Consider the following 21370-nt stretch of genomic DNA (forward strand, 5'->3'; position numbering starts at 1 on the left):
GGCTTGCTGTTGTAAATGAACCCAAGTGGAGCCCTGTTATCCGCAGTTTAATCTGCCCACTGGGGTCCAGAGAGAGGTCGGGGGGGCTCATCACAGCTCCTGGTCCCTGAAGGAGCACAGAGGTTGCAGAGGTGGGGATGGAGGTGAAGGGGGTGGCTGGTGTCTTTCCCCTCACTTAGACTCTTTAACAGGGCATGAGGCCGCTGGAAAAACTGGTTACAGTTACACCAATATATCAGTTTGACTGGCTGATTAAAAATATAATGCTAACATCAGCAGTGTTGTCTTCCTCCTGATATAATGTAGCAACCTCTCTGACCACAGATAGTCCGTTTTTATTCTTGTTATTCCTTCAAAGAAATCATATCAGGACAGTGAGGAAGGATTTTATGTAACAGCTTCAATAGTATCAGTGTGTAAATCTTGAAATGAAAGCAAACACCTCTTGCTTTAAGGAGCCTTCTAAATGAATTATATCAGTATGTCCTTTAGCTGCATTTTGGGATGGTCTAAGAGCTGTTTCAAAAGTGTTCCAACCTGCCAAGAATACTATTGTGGCAGAAACTGATTTTTTAGATTATTTTTTTAGATTATTTTTTGGGCTTCTTGCCTTTATAAAATAGGAACAGCTGAAGGGAGTGGAAATGAGAGAGAGAGAGAGAGAGAGAGAGGGAGAGAGAGGGAGAGGGAGAGGACATGCAACAAACGGCTGCGGACTGGACTCAGCCTTGTGCTACCAGGTGAGGTACTAGGATGCCCCAGAAACTGATCTTTCAAACCATAAATGATTAAATGTAATGCTATTAAAATCACCAGAAAATACAAACTATTGACCTTCAATCCAAACATACAGTCGCAATGCAGGCTTTCAGATGTTATCACTCAAACCCTACTGGCAATGGTCATGTTTTGCTGTCTCAGTAATATAATTAACTTTATAAAAATAAATTCAGGAATGTAAAATTATTTTGCTTATTGCCAAAACAAGCTTAATAATAATGAAAGTACAAAGAACATAAATAGGCTCTTTTTTATTTTTCACTCCCCACCTTTCACCTCTTCTTCCAGCATACACCACACACACCTGAGGAGACCTTATAAACATAAGGAAACCTGCATTACAAATTACTGCACATCATAGAAATTGTGCAGCAAGCTTTTTAAAATACCAGCGCTGCCAGCGAGGCGCTTTGTAATTTATCCCTTCACGGCTGTTAGCTGCGCCGCGCAACGGTGATTTATTTGGTTTAAGAGAAGTTTTGTTTAGAGAGATAATGAGCAGGACTTCTCTTTAATGATTTAACACGGCGCGGTGGAAAGGAGAGGGGGGAAAAGCACATATATTTTTCATATCTTTAACTGCACTGCAGAGAGGAAGGGGAAGGAAGGAAGGAGAGAGAGATGCATTAGCAAGAGAAGCTAACAGCCTTTAACAACCAGCATTTTTGATTCATTTTGTTTTGTTTGTGTAAAATGAGACTTTTTCACCTCCTCATAACACAGCAGTATTTTAGTATGTTATATGTATTTCATTTAAAATGTTTCTCAGGACATGTTCCATCTTCATAGCGGATAGTGTTTTCTCCTTTTTTTTATTATCCATAAAGTGAATCGTATTTGTGCTGATTTCACACAATATGCCAGCTTATACAAGTCTATTTTGAAAAGTGCTATAGCTACTATTAACTGGCTGTACCTTGTTCTTTATACACATCTCCTTTCATCTTTACACCAAATACAGTATTATTCTTTCTTGTTCAGCATTTTCAAGTTTCTCCCCTCATTTAGGATTTAAATCCCAAATTAAAGCAGTTAATTAGAAAATATAATGATGCTGAGTAGCATAATCTGCAAACAGTGCAATGACGCTCTGAGCTGGGTAACACTGAAAGTGCCATCGGCACATAACGATGATGATATCAATAATAGATTACTTCATCAATCGCCGTTCTCTTGAAGATGGAAATGCGCTGTTGGGAAGGGACTGAATTTTTATTTTTCATTATTATAATTTTTCCTTCTTCCCTCCCTTCTTGTAGCTCGAAAATGTCTGTTTCATCTCACATTAGGGTGTGCTCTGCATAAGTGCAGGTGGAACTTGCTCTCCCTCTAAATGATCCTTTAATGGAACAGTGTGCACTGGAGCTGGGAACTCTATGGGGCGCTGCCACTGTCGATGAGAACTTCGCCTCAATCAATCCGTCAAGCCCCATCACCTGCCTCAGCAGATGATCCAAAAACCCCTTTGGAGAGGCAAAGTGAGCTTTTTATGTACCTCCTCTAAGACTAGAGGACACACACGCACACACAGGAGTGCACGCACAAGCGGCGGCATCATAAGTGAGAGGTGTCTGTTTCATTGAGAGGCTTGATGTTGATCAGTCGTCAGAGAAACACTTTGCCTCTCTTATTTTTATCAAGATCATCTTAGAATAGATCAAGTGCTTGCTTTGCTCTGGCATAAGCATAAAAACAAAATCAATTCAGATGTTTTATTTATTTATTTTCCTCCCCAATATCTGTTACATTATGGGATGTTTCCATAAGCAGATCTCTTAGAAGCCCAAGCAATATTGATGCGAAGTCGCCTCTTGCTTCCATCACACAAAGCGACAGCAGCACAAACTACATTTGCCTCTGCTTCTTTCCCTAGTTCACATTCACTCCAGCTTATCTAGATACTCCATCATGCTTTTTCATATTCCTTTATCTCCCTTCTTTCTCTCCCGTGGCTTTTCTTTCTCCATCCTTCCATCACCATCTATCTCCACATCTGCAAATTTGACACCACATTTAGTTCACCCCATCTACTGCTATAGGCCTGCTTGTAGAGCATCCATTAAACTCAGCCTGTAAACTCAGCAGAATCCCTCCTTCCTCCGTCCTTATTCTTGACGTCTGCCTGTCTGTCTCTCTGTCAGGAAAGCAGTCGCTCTGTCTGTCAATAAATGTCTTATCTCTCGACTTCTTGTTCCTGTCTGTTTATCTGTCTGTCTGACATGTCGGCAGCTGTCTCAGCGCTCCAGGGTTGCTGTCAGCCAAGTGTTGGTTTCTGTTCTTCTGTCAGTTCACCTGCCTGTCAAAGCTTCTCAGATTAGACATGTCAACTTACCTCCAGGTTTTCCGCTTCTCCAGGATTGGTTTAAAAAAAAAACATAAACAAGGAAGAAACACATTATGGTTACTCAGAAGAGTAAATTAGTTGTGGCATTGTGAGATGTTCTTTTTTATGCTATGGATATCCCTCTTCAATGATAAATATAGTATGTGGGTGCAGTATCCTTAGACATTAAATGTGCTGTGCAGAATAGACAGAAAGGAAAGAATTGGGGAAAACAGAAAAGATGGACAGAAATGGGGGAGAGGAGGTGAAGGGAGGTATGGCAAAGCGATGTAGGTGCTGTAAGAAAAAATAAGTGTGAGCAGAAGTGTAGCAGGGAGATGGATGGGAGGAGGTAATATTGTGATGAGTGGTAGGAGAAACAGAAGATGGAAGTGAAGGGAGATGAAGGTAGCTGAGATGGCAGAGGAGATGGAGGGAGGAGTGTGCAGAGGGGAGCTACCTGCTGCTGATGGCAGTCAGAGTCAGTGAGGGATGGAGGGCGATCCAGCTGTGACATTAAAGCAGCAGGTGGAGGCCATCATTAGGACTGGCACAGGAGGCTGGATGAGCCCGCACACACTCATTTCTTTGGGGCCCAGCGGACCACTGGAGAGTGTATGTGTATGTGTGTGTTTCTCCTCAGAAAGAGCTGAAGCATAGTCCCATAACTTCAGAGCTCATCCCCACTCCCCTTTCATCTTTCCCTCATGGAACCCCTCTTCTTCGCCAGGTTTCGGCGGCTTCGCCCAGTGAGGGTTGAGCTGTTCGTACTCATCTGGTAGCTCTCTCTTAATGGTTTTTCACTTACCTTTTAACCAATTACAATACAGAAGTTTGTTTGATTTCTGCATCATTTTTCACCTCATAGCTTTTCCTATGTTGCGTTCATGTTGTGGTGGCGCACAGCAGGCAGCAAACTGGGTGTTCAGTTGTTTTCAAAGGAAAAATTACCAGACATTGTGTCAACTGTTCCCTAACTTTTGTCTTCTTCAACCATAGTTAGGACAACACAGCTGTTTAAAAATAGGTATAGGTAGTATGCACGCTACCTTTGTCTATCTGCTTCTTTCCTGATTTACTCTTCTGGTCATTCATTGTAGTGTCACTCCATTTCCCCAGAGTTGTTTTTTTTTTGGGGGTGGCTAACACAATGTATAGCGATGCATTAAACGTTTAGAAGTGAAATGACTGAAAATGAACAGTCTCATACATACAGCTGTGTTATTGTGTCCATGGACTTGTCCAGTCTTTTGTTAACAAGAGACATTGACAATAGTACACATTCATTGTCGAACTAGAAGTTGTTTTCAATTGAAGAAGAGCAGTCCACCACTGCCGATGTAAAGTGCTTTCTACCACCATGTTCACATTGCTTGATGACAAAAGTTTAAATTTCCCAGCTTTGCCATTCTTGTACCTGATGCCATCTGGTATGGCTTTAAGGCAACAATATGAGCAGAGATGTCAGAATTTCAAAGTTGATTGTTAAACCGGAAGAAACCAGCTGAAAGTAACTCAAGCAAAAGTTGGCAAAGTATGTCATGTCTGACCTGGCTCTCTCCCAGCATGCCTTGTGCGCAACTCTCAGAATGGCTGTGCGTGATTTGAGGGGTGGTGGACTACGGTACGTCTAAGCTGAGTGTTGCTCCAGGCCTTTTCTTAGATCTCCCATCCCTTCCGGACGTGTAGATGGGCCTATCCAGGAACACCATTAGGCAAATTAAGTTGTTTGTATCAAATATTGACATGTTATCTCTTCATCATCAGGCGGCGGGAGGGAAGAGAGAGAGAAAGATTGTAACTGTGGGTAATTGAGCCGTGTCTCCCCTGCTTATCGGTAAAGCTCCGGCACGTCACGGACCTAACGAGCTGTGGCGCGCCGATTAGTCTGAAGGGAAAGTCGAACGTGAAACACCAGAGCCTCCGTCTTTCTTTTTCTTTTTCTTTTTTCATATCTGCAATGGATATTATGAGCCTCCCTGGAGGGCAGAGGCACAGCCTTATTAGTTCAATTCATGGGGGGGAAGAGAATTGATATGGATGAATGGCATGTTAAAGTATCCCTTTGTTACAATAACCATCAAGGCTGATGGTTCGGGCTGATGATGCAGCCCAAGGCAGCAGGACGACAAGCTGAGGCCTTGACCTGGATGGCAGAGGATGCACACACACCAAGGGCAGGGGGCTGATTACACACTGCTTTAAACAGATGGATTTGCCCCTTTAACATTTAGATATGGGATCTTTCTCTGTGTTGTGTGTGTGTGTGTGTGTGTGTGTGTGTGTATATATACACATGAGAGATAGGGTACTTGTAGATGTCTGTTTTTGTGAGTAAGGACTGTCATTTGTCCGAATTTGTATCAGTATATGTGTGTAGTAGTTTTGGATGTATTAGATAATCATATGGGGAAAAGTTAATTATGTTATCACCATTTGTGTGCAGTGGGTATTCACATTTTTCCATTTGTGTGTGGTTATTTGTGATTGTGCATGTTGTTATTGTGTATTTCTGTGAATATTAACACCCACTTTTTTTTTTTCTATATATATATGTTTATGTGTGTGTGTTTACTTGTACTTGCTACATAGTGAGGACTGGAACACATTTTTTTTTTAACTTACATAGTGAGGACATTTTTGGAAAGTGAGGACATTTTGGCTGGTCCTCACAACTTCAAAGGGCTGTTTGAAGGTTAAGACTTGGTTTTAAGGGTTAGGATAGAATTAGGTTAGGGTAAGGGGCTAGGGAATTTATTAAGTCAATGACGGTCCTCACATGGATAGAAGTACAAGGATGTGTGTGTGGCTAGGTGCCTCCACAGGGCATTACCCATCTTGCACTCGTGCCACTCTGAGAATAATCCAGTAAAAAATGGGCGAGATGAGAATCTCACAACATGCCAGTTTGATTTGTACCCCTTGCTATCAAAGAATGCTAATTAAAATCATATTTTGCATATGTCTTGTCTTTCATGCGCATATGCAAATTGCCCCTGTTGCCTTTCAGCACTCTGTAATTAGGTTTATGAAGGACAGCTGTAATACATAATTAACAGAAATGTTTGCAAGCTCTTTTTTCTCCCCGTCTAAACACGACGACTTAAACAAGCATGCGTGAAGTGTTCCAAAGCTGTGCTTTTCTCTCAAATATATTGATTAATTCTTCTACCCCCACCCTCTCAGAAATATCTTAATTATGCTGTTTGTTTATTTATAGATGATGCCGTCAGTCAGAGGCGCTTCCAATGGGCCCGAAAAGCTCAGCATTTTGATCTTGCCATTCTCCCTGATTGGAGTATACAAGATTTAGTCATACGCTCGCTCCCAGTTTAACTCCAAGGCAACATTCTGGACGGGTGGATGGATTGAGTTAGAGAGGATTGAGAAAATGTAGAGTGATGATAGTGAGGCAAAACAGTGGAGCATGTTTGAATATTTATATGGTGGTCTTAGTTAGCGTCAGCCTCAGGGGCCTCAATGATGGACGGGAGTCTGGGGCCATGATGGGATGGAGGACACAGCCGTGTGTGTCCAGACATTTGTGTGTGTGTGTGGGGGGGGCAATAGCTGACATAGCGACATAAATGGTGAAATAATTGTGCTTTCGCTTTATGAAAGACTGACTCCTAAAGTTAGAGGGAAAGCTTCAGAAAGGCACAGACGGGCTTGCCGGAGAGAAAACAGAATAATGATCTACTTGGAAGAAACAAAAGTGAAAACCTCCAGAAAAGAAGAAATGGGAGGACCCGAGTGTGTGCAGTGACAGGGGCGACCACATGACTGTTGGTTCAACTCCCTCAGCCTCTTTCATGTAGCTCCATCCTCAGCTCTCAGATGTGGTCATTGTCTCTCAGTTGCACAATAATGGGAAGTGATGGGTGCTAAATGAAAAGGCCAGGGGATGAAAACACTGGTGAATCAGCTTGGATGTCAGAGTAGTTAGTCCTGTCATCCGTTCATTATGTTTTCATATGCTGTTTAGGAGACATGGTAAACTCAGAGCCCTCGACAAAGTCAGGACATTGTGGTCACTTTCGAGCCATGGTACCCTGATGTTTTTGACTGTGTGTGCGTGCAACTGCATGTACTGTAGATACATGTGCATTTGAATCCTTGCACAAGTGTACGTATTTGTTTGACACATTGATGTACAACATGTGGAACTCTTTGCCTAGATTCTCATTCTACTGTCTGACCAAAAAGGTGCTTGTAAAACAAACATTCTCAAACTTTATACTCATCTTGTGGTGCAAAATTTTTGTATAAATTGGTGTTTCTTTTGCTGGTCTGTCCTCTGTTAACAGAACAATAGTTTTTCTACCCAAAAACCTGTTTGTGACAGATTAGGACTCCATGTCAGATAGAGTTTCCTGGGAAAAGTCTATGAATGTAAGAGAAGGATGGGTTTGTTTTCTAAAGCTAAAGTGTCTACCAGTGGGCACAAACAGGACAAGCAACACATAGTCCCTCATATTCCTAAAGTGAAACGCATCTTTAAGGGGAAAAAAGGAGAAATAAGCAAAACAAATACACCACATCTTTTCAGTTTTACAGCTCAATGTTGGAATCTGTGAGAAACAGAAAACATGTCTATATCCAGCTTGAGTCTTACTTTAAGAAGTCTAGTTCATTCATCTCAGTACACATGATTACAGAGTCTGTCTTCCAGTGCTTCACATCTTCTAGTATTTTGTCCCACCATTCTCTTATAATCCTGGGAAGAATTTTTCAGGCACACATGTACTGTAGTGATGCATTTATGGCTCAGATTTTCTTGAAATAAACAGAAAACCAGCATACTGGTCAAACTCTCTTGTAAAATCTGCTATGTGCGTTAAACTTCAGCATAGAATTTATGTATCATATTGAAGCTTGATTTTGCTCTTTAATTAACCCATGTTCTCTATGTGTGTTTTGCAGATGGGCCTTTGTGATGAAGAAACACCTCAGCACCCACTTGCTGGGAAAACATGGAGTTGGACAGCGTAAAGAGAGGTAAATTTAACACTTGCAACTGCATTCAGCACTATATATCATATCTGCTTTTCAGTTAAAAAGAAAACAAATCTCTTAAAAAATAATTCTAGTACTTTTACATTAATGAAAGGGAGAATTAGAATTCACATCGATCTTCATTTGAATTATCTGATATTGATTCATAAAATCCGAGATCGATCTTTTAATATATACCTGCCTGTTTCCACATAGCGTTTTTTTTCTTGCAGAGAAGCGCTAGAGTGAAGCGCTTGTGCGTTGAGCTGCGCTTGGGTTTTGTTTCTTTGACAAGCAGTTTGCCATTAGGTATCTAAGCAGCGGGACCCCAGCCACCAGTGTCAGTGTCCTCGCCAGGAAAAGCTTTCTCCGGCCGTGAAGTGCAGCGAGTTGCACTCCGCAGATCAGAAGGGTGCAATACTGGAATTCTTGCGGAAACTACAGATTTGGCTGCTTTCATGTGTTGTGCTCCTAGCTTGATGAACTCTTTCTCTGAGCTAAAAACGGCACATAGATGCGCCGAACGTAAGACGAAAGAAGTTCACAAACAGTGTGTATAAATGTTGATACATGCACATGCAGTATTAAAGTATGAATAACACTAAAATTCTACAACATATTATGCTAACTTACGGAGGTTTTGTGAGTCGAGTGAAAATCTGCTGTTGTGATTTACAATGGTTAAAGGGGCACCCACTTGTGTAGGTGTGATCAGTTAATTATGGCATATCAGAATTATCAAAGATAATTATAAATAACTTTAATAAATAAAAGTCCTCAGGAGCACCACTCTTCTTAAAGAAGAGAAATGATAGCCAATTAATTGATTGAGTCTTATAAAATACACTAAATTATCAATTTGGAACTCAGATTAATAATTAAATTAATAACTATAACCAAATTACCATTGATAGCTAGTAGGTTGAAGGATTTGGAGTTTAACATAGCAGAGATTAACATACAAGACTAACTCTACATACACTAAACTACAGAACAAAGGGTGTGCGTGTGTGCGCAGGTCTGGGTTCGCGGCAAAAGGAATGTTTCGTTGTTCTGCCTCCGTATGTCTGGCTTAGCATGTGGCTACCAAATTAACCTAACATATAAACACGTCACAACATCAAATCTTTAGAAAAACACATCAGTACATGTACATCATTAACTAAACAGTCCTGTGCTTAGCCAAGTACACTGTTACTCTATGCTATGCCCAGTTGTTACGTTACCATCCGTGGGTAGGAAAGAGAGGTGGATTTGGTGCTGCTGTTAGCTGGCAGCTGGCAATCTCTTGTAGACGAGCCAAGCTGGGAAGAATTGTAGTTCCGCTGTGGAAGCGTCTTTCGCTCTGCAGTGTTCACTTGTAGAGATCGGAGGAGGCCGGTCGCTCCCTCTGTGGTTGTCCTGACAGTGTTAACTTGCAGTGTTAACTTGTTTCGTGCTCCTGTTAGCATGCGAAGTTAGCTGGCAGGCTTTGTGTGTGGCAGCCGTTTGCGCTAAACTTTGTTGTAGAGATCTTTGTTGTAGAGAGGCCTTTGCAGGGCTTTAGTAGAACAGGAGACTTCAGTTCTGCTGCGTGTTTCTGCTCCCAGCAGATTACACGGTGAAGCCAGGAGGAGAGAGTTCAGGTGGGTGTCTGCTGGTGAGCAAGCCACACTGAGAGGGAGACAGCCACGGCTGTCTGCCGCAGTGAAGGATTCCAGGAGAAAGAAAGAGAACAAAGCATCGCTGACCTTTTCATTGACCTAGTGACATCCGGGTCACAGGTCAGACTGGCCAATGCTGCGTTCAGTGCCTCTCAGGATTGTGGGACAAAAGAGAATGCAGTTAACAATTACCCAAATGAATGAATTCATCTGTAGAGTCCCAACACTGCCATTCAGGTATACAGGTTCCCGGGCTCACCTGACTGATTGAGTGAGCAGCTGTTTTATACATCATCCAATCAAACAATTGTTGAAATGCAATACTTGATGATTAGGGGACATTATTTTAACCTTAAATGTCAAGTTTTTTTCTTTCTTAATATCTATGTGTTTATTTATAATATAATGGTTGGGGAAACACTGGGGTGTCTGAGTGGAAATATCAGCTCTGTCATAGGTGATTTTAAAGGGTTCATTCTTAATGTAAACATGAATATTTTTGTTAATGCACCAGGTTAGAGGGTTCCTTGTACAATTTACAGCATTAGTTCCCTGAAAATTTCTTTCATATCCAAACAAAATTTGTATTGTTACTGAAATATCCCTAACCGAATCGATATCGAATCAGAAATCGAATCGAATCTGGACCTTGTGAATCGGAATCGAATCGATTCGGGATATCAGTGGCGATACCCAGCTCTAGTCCTGACTGTGAAGTATTTTAGCTTGTTTTCAGGAGACTAAAGTGAGAGATACAGCAGGCAATCAATTCTAGATTTTGGAGGATGACTCCTACAACCCCTAAATGTCCCCCCTCTAATTACAGTAAATTTCAAGTTAAATATAACTTGAGATCCTCCCTTTCCCTAATGAGTTAAATGGCTTTCACTCATTCTGTCTGTCTTGGTCTCTTGCTTACATCCCTTTTTTCTGTCAAACTTTATCTGGCTCCCCCCCTCATCTTACTTTCTGCTCTCCCTCTTGAATTAAGGATGAATGATGTTTCTTTTACCATTTTTGTCTGCTTGTGCGAGTGTGTGTTTCTGTGTATGTGTAATGTCTCCCGCTTGGCCCTGTCTATCAGAAGCAGAGCCCTGCTGTCAGTGTATGTGCGTTGTGTATGTGTGTGAAAAAGAAAGATGAGGAGATGAAGTTGTGAAGTCCCCCTCCCCTACCCTGACAAGCCAAAACGAGACGTTAAACACCTCTCAATCTGTCAAGCGAGCTGCTAAAATAGAAACAGACCCGCTTTTTCATTACTCCGCAACCAAATTGATACTTTTGACAACGTGTGGTATTAGATATGACAAGTGGCTTCAGATATGGAAGTAAGCAGCCCGACCAGATGCCTCTCCATCTCTCAGACATTATCAACTAAATTCCTACTGTCAGCTGTTCATCTGGATTAGATGGAAACAAATCCTCATATCCTCAACTGCTTCAAGTCTCTGTTTCATCCACATTTTTGTTATTGTAACCTTTATTTATCCAATGAAAGCTGACAGAGCTCCATACAATTCTTAAGAAACATTATACTTCATACTCACAGTTACATATGTTCACACCTGTGACCTACCCAGAGCAACCACAGTTTTCTGCTGTTTGCCCCTACGCTAACTGACCAGGGACCAATGACCTCCCAGTCCAACATGTTATGCTAGTGTTGTCCAACTGGCACATGAACACTCGTAAAGGAAAGAACAAAAGCAAACCAAGGGAAAAGGAAAATGCAAGAACAGAAACAACTTATGTCGGCTTTTTTGCTTTTCTAAAGATGAACAGGTCGAATATTATATTTCCCTTTGACAGAGCCGATGTCTCTCATGTTAACAGTGGTTAACAACATTTATGTAACTCACTTAACAACTGTAAAGAAAAACAAGATAAACAAGAACAATGATCAAGAGAAATTAAGAGACAAAAGTCATTGTGAACAAGTAAAGGCACAGAGGTAACAGGCTTGAACAGATAATTCCAGGCCAACTGCCATAACCTCAGGTATTGGTGGGCTCTATAGACAAATGTGGGTTGATGGTGGAAGCTATGGCAGCTTGTTCACTTCTTACTACTGCGGTGGCATCTCACTTGTAAACCCGCACAGTTGTAACACTGTAATTTATGTAAAGGATTTTACGTTTTAACCACTTTTACTAAGAAATATGTCCAGGAGATCCTGTAGAACATGTTTCATGTTGAAAGAGTAGTCATCAAATACCATTAAAATAAAGTTTTAACAAACAGGCTTAGCAGGACAACTTTCACTTGCAAATCCTTCAACCACACTTACTGGGCTGTGCTGTTATCAGCTGCTCAAACAATAAACTTCAACTTTGGAAACAGAAAGTAAAATCCACAAGCCTCTGCTCCATGAAATCAATTCAACTTTTATTCATCTTCATTAAATCCTCATGTTTGCATTATTAGCGTCATTCCTACAACGGACCAACAGGGGACCGCTGAAGACAGGTGTCTGCCCGCAGTGTGCCGCTGAACCCTTGCTGGGCTGGGTACACTGCTTATGCTTCCCGGCCCTAACTCCACTTTTACTATATAGCACGTGTTTTTATTACGTGATTCATTTCATCTGATTACAATGCAAAAAATCACGGTGTTTGTTGATTTATAATCATAAGCTAGAAAGTAAAGTCGGTCACAGCCAAATAAATTTCACACTAGTGTTTTGAGACTGAATAACTTCCACATTAACACATGCTAACAATCTGTCAGAGGAAGCAATCACTGACCATTTCTACTTTCACTGTCAGCGAAAATGCATTCAATTCGATTGTGCCACTGCAGTAATTGTGGTGATGCTAGAAGCCAGCGGTCCACGCTAATTTAGAAATGCAGCTCATCTGAACAGTGCTGTTTTAGCCAAAGCTAGCGAAAGCACCAATTTTAGCTAAAAAAACTTTGCATTTTCGACGCCAACTAGGTTGGATTTAATCAACTAGCCGGTAAAAAGCCTGCTCTAACTGCATCACACTTACTTTCCCAAAGAGCTTTGTGCTCATTACTTTTAATAGAATAGAATAGTAATTCTATTAATAGTAATAGAAGGTGGCAACACTGCCAAGGTCATATAGGACACACATACATTCACACACAAGGATACTGGGCTTGAATGAAGCTGTAAGGTCTGTGTGTTACCTGATAGTGTTTAGCTCTGTGTGTTTTTGCCAAAAACAACTCCAGTCACTCTGCTCAGCCATAAAGCATTATGCCACACAGCACCATTACATCAAACACACACACATAGAAGTACTATATGTTAAGTCACTGCATGTTAATACACACCCATGTGAACTTGCATATAGTTATGTTTATACACAAACACATTGTTACACTCCCGTTCCTGCAAACTGTCATCAAAAGATCCTTCTTTCATTCCTTGTTTTCTCAAATTCTTTTTATTGCACTCATTCATGCGCACTTAAACACATGCCCACTGTACACAGACATACACACATGCACGTGCACACACACTCCCTTGCATGCGCACTTAGGAGGACGGCCACAAGGTTTGTTCTATTTAAACCTGTAAAACACTGTGTCATCATTTTTCTGACAGTCCTGCAGACAGAATTTATCTCATCATTAATTAACCATCACATTTCCAACACAGTGCAGCTTAATTAGCACAAGGTCATTGGGGAGGGCTTATTAAGTGGAACAAATTTGGGCAAATGTAAGAGAGGAGGCAAAGGACGAAGGACAGAGCAGGAAAAAGGAGACGGAGGAGAGGGAGAGAGATAGGTGGGATGACAAAGAAAAAGGCAGAGAGGGAAGATGAAAGAAAGAATGGAAAAAAGAAAGGGGGAAAGAAATGGAGACAGAGAGGAAGTGTGTGCCTATGTGTGTATGAGTGGTTTGGTCCGACGTGACAGTGCTGGTTCAATGATTGATAACTGCACCGGTTTTGAAAGCCCGGACCTGGAGACTAGGACGGTAGCTGAGGGAGAAAGAGAGACAGGGAGAGGGAAAGAATGGGGAAACGTCTTGTGTGTGTGTGTGTGTGTGTGTGTGTAGGGGGGTATCTGAACCGGCAACTGGGGACTGGGGGTTGAGAGGCAATGGAGGTTGTTGGGGGAGCCAATTGCAAACATATGCTGGCTGGCAGGCGGTGGAGAGATGGATTGCAGTGGGACAGTGTCAGAGAGGTAGTTTCATCACCATCTCTACGGTCCTGTTCACCTGGTATTTTTAGAACACTGGGGAGATCTGTTAGTCAAAGGAAGAGAGGAGGAGGAGCAGGAGGAGGAAGAGACCTGACTAGCCGTAGGTAATGCCAGGCTCCACTTAGCCAAATCCGTCTGGGGCCTCAAACGCCAAGTTATTTTGGGTGGGTATCTCTGAGGAGGATAGAGTCCCACATGGGGAATCTGTCCTGATTTGACCTTTCCTAAGTAGTAAGGGGCAGTGAGCAATTCCTAAAAGAACAACGCATAAGGTATTTGAAAGTAAAACAAAAAAAGCAAGGGTTGGCCGAAAACATGGCTATACAAAAACTTTGAGCTAGCCGGCCTATACACGCTGCAGTGATCATAGGCAAATGAAGCACTTCTTTTTGGTTTCAAATCTGCACATTTTCTTGTCATATGGGGTCTACTTACCATGCATGCTTTTTAGTGTTTAAGAAAACCCACACAAACACAGGAACACCATGTTAAAAACCCACAATTTATTTAAACGTGATTATTTTCGTATGATGTCCATACCTTTATGTAATCCTATCACAGTGTCTCATCATAATCACTTCCCATTAATGAGTGTAGTGGCCACTGATGGTCAACACTGGTCAGATCTGACTTTAAATAAAAGGCTAATATTAGCCCCATATATCGTCATAACCCCAGTGAGGAAGAGGAGTAAGAGGAATCGGCGGGAAGGATGGGTGAGATGATAAGACTCCAGCTATCTGACAGGTTCTGGGTGTGAGAGAGAGGGTGAGAGAGAGAGGGAGGGAGAGAGCTGAACTGTTGTAAAGTGACACAACTGGGTCTTCGTCTCAGTCACACCACCACCACTCACTGCAGGCTCTGAGCGGAGATGAGGGCTTTTTGTCCTTTTGTCTGCCTGCATGTGTGTGCTTTCTTGTAGATGTATACTTATGAGGACCACGTGTCCTCACAAGTTGATATAAACCTAGCTATATGGTGTCTGATTGTAATTGCTTGCAGTGATCTTAAACGGTTTATTACTGTAACATTTTGCATTACAGCTCAGAATTATAATAAGAAGTTGTCACTTTTGTTATCACCCACTTGTAATGTCATACTGAGTTGAATAATCCCTGTTCCTCAGTGCATTTTCATCTTAATATATAATCTTCCTTATTTAGTTAATGGATGCATGGTTTGAGCCAGCCTGTTGGGAAAATGGTTGTATAGTCTCCAGAATCTGTAAAAGTATTCCCACTAGTTTGATTTTATTGATTTTGATTGAGTGTTGCACATCAAGAATGCTTTTTTCCCCTGTTCATTCACAGGAAAACAATAGAGTTATCTTGATTGTAAAACAAAAACAGGATACAACAATCAGTTTAAAATGTGTGGTGGTAACTACAGCAAATAATAACTGCCCCTAAGGAGGAACGTGGAATTAATTGTGTATCACTACTTTTGAGTAACAACCTTTTTTTAACAGTAAAACACTTTTTTATGACTAAAATTTACTTTTGTAAATTATGTTTGTACATGAGTGTATATGGGTGTGTCAGTGTTATTGTAAATTTTATTCTCTGTCTTCTTTATCATCTAAATCTAAATCTGCATATTTCACCACATAGTTAGATTTTTATTTCACTACTTTACTACTCACTGACTGTTACGGTAGGTCTGCAGGCACCTAAACCAACACTTCAATAACAAGGGAGTGGCTTGAGAGCATGACTGACAGCAGCGACCTTGCCTCAATTGCTTGTAATTAGTTCTTTAAAAACAGGGTGCCAAAAGACAACTGACCTGTCTCACATACCTGTTTTCATAGGTAATTGTTAAAACGCCTGCCATTTTCACGCTTGTAATAATAAACTCCTTGAACTAATACACTCATCACTCTTGAAACAGGAGTGGTGACAACCCAGAAGAAAGATATATTTGTTTAAGTAGGGAAAAAAGCATGATACAAGCAGCTGGAGAGAATGTTTTCAGTGTTTTGGAGATGTATAATTGCTAAAATCTGCTCACAGTTTTGTATGCAGTGCAGTTGCTGTTTTTTTTTTTTACAGAATCACTGTTATGTCTGTGCCAAGTAAGCGGGCGCTAAAATCCCTCAGAAGAAAACAGAAAACCAGGTGAAGAGGCATGAACACAGATCCAGAAATAGCTAGCATGATACATGCAGCGCAGGTGTGATGACTCACAAAATGAAGACATGACTGCAGTCAGAAGATATGTAGAGAATGACCATTTTTTGAAAGAAGATACTCATTTTGGATTGTAACTGCCAATAGTAAATACATGTAGTTTATGTAAATGTTTTGTATCTTTATTTGTGTGTTTAAATTTGTCATTTTTTTTCATTTATAGTCAGTGTTTTCTCGAAAATGTTATGTTTGGAATGGGAGAAAAAATTTGCTGTAAATATACATCAAATCAGAAATGGACAACAGTGACGTGATCATATCTTATTTTGAATTAAAAACTTGGCCTGGCACATTAGCAAACCAATCTTATAGTCAAAACCCAGGTTTACATAATGCTTATTTCTATATGTTCACATGGCAGAATTGATATATACATTGCTGCAGTCAGTCATGTCGTTGTGCCAGGGGCCGAGCTCAGCTGAGCGGGCATCTGGCTTTGCAGCGCTGGGCTCTGGGCTTGCAGCCGCGTCCCAGCATGCCGTACAGCGCAGCCATATTGCCCCGGCACCGAGGGCCGGGACCGTCCAGGCTTGACGAGTGGAGCAGGGGCGGAAGAGCCCTGCCTGGAGCCAGCATGGTGGCAATATTGACCACACGGAGCAGGCAGGGGTCAAGTCACACAAAAACTACCAGCCAGTGTGTGTGCAGGGCATGTGTGTGTGTGTGTGTGTGTGAGGCAGAAAAAGACAGAGAGTTAGCAGTGTGATAGGGAGATAAAGAGTAGATAAAGACAACGCCTAATTCATTAGAATAAATCCTTTCCCTTAATTATTGATAATGAATCTGCTCTTTAATCTTTCTCTTTCTTCCTTCCCTTATCTGCCTGTGTCAGCACTTTGTCTCTCTGGCTTGGTGTTGGGTGGTAAGGCCTAGTTTTTTTAGCCACCCAAGGGCAGCAGTCAATAACATCCTGTGCTGCTGGTACTGTAAGCAGGGATGTGATTAGCAGCACAGAGAAGCACAGAAAAGGCAGCAGGAAAATATTAACTTGAAAGTTGCCAAGGATATGTGGCTTCGCTGTGGGATATTCAAATATCCTTAAATCCTAGAAATCAGTTTTTCTTGTTTTTATCTACAAAAAAGCTCAGATCAATGTAAAATCAGACCTAATGCAACAACATAGAATAAACCAGTGTCTGGTACTGAAGCAGGATCACTATAACCACTGACCAACATACACCAGTGATCATTGCCTTGTAGTAATCTTAGTGCAACATCAGAGGACTGATTTTGTGTGCTTGCTCTCATGAAGATCCATTTCCCAGAGGTCTGTGCAGCTCACGTAGTCCCAGCGTGGTACTGGCAAGGCCTCAGCGACCCCTAGCTCACCTTTGTGCTTGCTGGCTGCTTGTTTGAACAGGAGCCAGCGGACAGCACCTCACTGTTTACCCTACTCAATATTTCATGGAGAATGAACACTTGCAGAATGAGGCATTGCGTTAATATTGCTGTTAAAATTAAGCGATAATTAAAATTTGTTAGTTTAAAAGCCATTGCAGTCTATAAAAGTTTGATTACTGGAAAATTAGGTGCATTAAGTTTTTATGGCTTGGCCTGTGCTATCGCTTGGGAATGATTTTTATGCACTTGTCATAGGCATATGGTGCAGAATTGTGAGAGTGTGTGTTTGTGGGTAGGGGGGTGTGAGGGAAGCATGTTGGTTCTCTGAAAAGCTGACACACTAATTCTAAAATCTCCACCCCTGTGGTCTTACTCATCATTAGTTAAAGCACAGTACTACCACAGCCTGGTAGCAGCAACTGTGACAAAATGCCAATTATAAATCTGGGCCTGTGTCTTGGAGTAGAGAGGTCAGAGGTCATGTATGTCTTTGCTACTTTATGGTCATGTTGTTTGGCCAGTGATGTCACATCAACACTCCTATCGAGGCTGTGTATCGTTGCTGGTCACTCTAACATCCAGCTCCCTGTTGCAGGGTGCAGCAGGGTCCTATCGGCTCCTATTACTAATAATAATGTTAGTTAGCAGTCGACAGCTCGTCCCAGAGTTGGAAGCCACTCGTCATGTCAGAGCAACATGACCTTGACTTGTGGAATAAATCTGCAGCAGTAGTTTGTCTTCTCATAACGGCGTCTACCTCATCTCAGTAGTGCAGCTTCAACAGTCCCTCTGGTTTTTGAAGTTTTTCTTTCCCAAAGAATGATGTCACCCACTGCTGAAACCCAAGTGACATTACTCAACCAGACAAGAACGGAGAATGTGCACAGTTCACCTTCATATTCACTTCACATCCTGTGGCACAAAACCAGGCAGTTATACAGTGACACAATTGTGCGGCTAACTGTTGACAGTGGCTGGACATTATGCACAGTGGGACTGTGGAAAAACTGGGCTGTTGCCAGCCTGTTTTTCTTTTCTATTGAAACATCAGACTGTCATGGCAGAAATGGATGTTGCCAGGCATCACTAATGAGCCAATTAATCAATGAATTAGCTGAGCAGCGATTAAATTAATGCGAGCTGGACGGGCAAGCGGCAGTCGTGGATATATCCTGGGGAAGGTGATTAACACACACACACACAGAACAGGCAGCGATCAACAAGGAAATGATTGAGTTGGACAACTTCCTGAACTTTTCTCTTTTCAGCTAAATATAGAACAGCTTAATTCTTTTTTTTTGTGGACAAGAGAAATTGTATCATATTTTCCCATGTGGCTACACTGCATTGCTAATAAGCTGTGAAACTCAAGAGAGATTGAGATGTATTTTTTTATGCTGTTATTTTTTATCAATGATTTCTGCCAGGCCTTAAGTACTATCTTCTGAAACAAATAGCACAAATAACCAATATACACTTTGACACCATTTTTTTATTTATTTCATAGATAAACAATATAACATAATACTCACTCACTCACCTATGACCACATAAGTTAAATGTTAAAATATTCATGGCCCAAATAAAAAAATTCCACTCAAATTGATTACGTGACATAATTAGAAGGCATAATTTAGATGGCAATATTGCATTAATGTTTAAGTAAGTAAAAGAGGGTGTAATTTACAGGGAGTAGACATTCTGGAAACATTTTTCAAAAATGTCTTTAAGTTGAAGGGACACTTGCATGCCAGGCCACAGATTCATAATAATAAAATCTTTTAAATCTTATCAATTTTATCACCTCACATACACCAAAAAAAGTTTACGGTACGCGAAATGGTTAGAGAGAAACTTTTGCAGACATACTCATAACTCTTTTCTCTAATTTGAGATAATCTTTGGAAAAAATAAATGATTGTGAAATTAAATTATGAGGCCAAACATCAGGTCTACCTGATTTCTGGAGCACTTCATGTGGATATGTGTGTTTAGCACCAAACAATGCAGAACTCATCATAATCAGCTGTGTGTGGGCTGTTTTTCCAGCACTGTACCACATCATCTCCCCATGTCCAAAGTCTCCAGCCAACCCCCCCACACTCTTCTTGAGCTGAGACGTTATAGAAAGCGGGGGTGGGTGGCTGTGTTGGGGAGGCTCCCTTGATTATGTGACATCCTCCGGAAGACTGCTGGAGTTGTTTCCTCCATTACTTAGAGGGGGAAAAAAGAGGCCTTTTCACTATTGAGACTGTCACTCTCAATTTGGGCTAACGGTAAGCATGCACAAGGCCTCCTGGATATTCCCCCCACCTGCTCTTGCCCCACTCCCACTCACCCCTCCACACACCCACGCCATCCCAACCTCCTCTCCCCCTGCAGCGGATTGCCGTGGTGACAGTTTGATTAGATCATCAATCGTAGCCGTTAACAGCGGTTTTCCTGGGCACCTGGACCGGCAGGTCACAGCTGGCTCTGAGCTACCGCTGTCCCCCTGACCCAGAGCTGTGTGTGTGTGTGTGGGAAGTATGCTTGCAGACACACAATTGCACATGCAGTCCAATTGTTTTTGTGTGTGTAAAACCAGCTCTTTGTACTGTATTTGTGAACTTTGAAGTACATGTGTGTGTATATGTGTGTTGCATATTCCCATGTGCAAGTCCATGCGTGTGGCAAAAATGGTGATATTTGTTCATATGTCTACAAATGCCCATGTCAGTGTGCAAGCATAGTTGTGTTTGTGCATTTGTAAGCGTGTGCGTGATTTTGAAATTACCCGAGTGCAGTGCAGTGCTTCTTTTGGATGTCTGCTGTTTCAGTTCAATACAGATGAGAAATGCATTTCTTCAGGGGGCCTTTAGACCACCTTGTTATTTTCTAATATGTTTTTTCTCTGACCTGGGCGGTCAAAACACTAATGAATGTTTTAATTCTATACATAGGTTGTGAGAGACTACTTTCTAGAGAATGGGGGCGATGACAGGTGAAAATATAAATGTTTATGCATGCAAAGAGACTGCTGGAAGAATAAAATTAGAAGAATGGAGGCATACAGTAGACTCAAAAGAAACAGAGGACACATCTGTATCTATGAGTTCTCTACCTTATACTTTCCAGAGTGCATTGTTCTCTGTGTTTGCAGATACACAGATACCAGTGTGTAGCAGTTATGGCTGTTCATCTGTACCATCACACACACACACTCTTTACCGTAGCTACGTCACAGTGCACTTCACAAACAACACACACACACACACACACATAAATTCACCTGCTTCCCCACGTTGTCTTCGGCGGCTGTATCAGGTTCCTCGCCGTTCTGGTAAAGCAGTTAAATTTATGGGCTAACAATAATGGGACAAAGTGTGTGTCTCATTGCGATTCCTCAGGTATTCCATGATTAAATAAACGTCCCCGGTCTTTTCATAAAGCTTGTTTATGGCAGCGTGGCACCATATGCTACTGCTTCCACCCCACCCACCCATCTCTTTCGCTCTCGCTCTCTTTCTGTTTAATTCTCTCTCTTTCTCTTTGTCTCTCTCTCCGTTTCTCTCTGTGCCTCATACTCTGCCTCTACCAGATGCAGGCTAGCCATTATTCTGTGGCGGAGTCGTGGTGGAGAAGCTAAAATTGTGAATTAACATGTAGAAGCCATTACGGAGTGATGATGATATCCATCTGCACCGTTCATAGGTGCTACTTAGTAAATTGTCTGCGCTGTAATGGCACAACAGTAACAATATGATTCTGTTTTATCAACTCCATGGTCTGTTCCCGTCTTTTCTGTTAAGTAGATGCTCAGGTGTGACTTATTTGCTGTTGAGTATTTGGGTTGTCGCATCGTTGTGTGGTTCTACCCTGTTGGTCAGAGCAGAGTCATGGACATTTATTTAAATCATCTAGGCTTCAAAGTAAAGTTAT

The 21370-nt window shown here is 41.6% G+C and overlaps 1 protein-coding gene across 2 annotated transcripts in view; it reads left to right on the top strand.

Annotated features, from left to right (window-relative positions):
- The window catches only part of znf407 (zinc finger protein 407), a 145946-nt gene that overhangs the window by 56217 nt on the left and 68359 nt on the right, over positions 1-21370 (top strand). For both annotated transcript variants that reach the window (XM_044207197.1, XM_044207198.1), the window contains exon 5: positions 8027-8101. In XM_044207197.1, coding sequence (XP_044063132.1) covers positions 8027-8101 — 75 coding nt within the window. The remainder of the gene's footprint in view (positions 1-8026; positions 8102-21370) is intronic.

Source organism: Siniperca chuatsi, linkage group LG9 (genome assembly GCF_020085105.1).
Source record: "Siniperca chuatsi isolate FFG_IHB_CAS linkage group LG9, ASM2008510v1, whole genome shotgun sequence".
Classification (NCBI taxonomy): Eukaryota; Metazoa; Chordata; class Actinopteri; order Centrarchiformes; family Sinipercidae; genus Siniperca; species Siniperca chuatsi.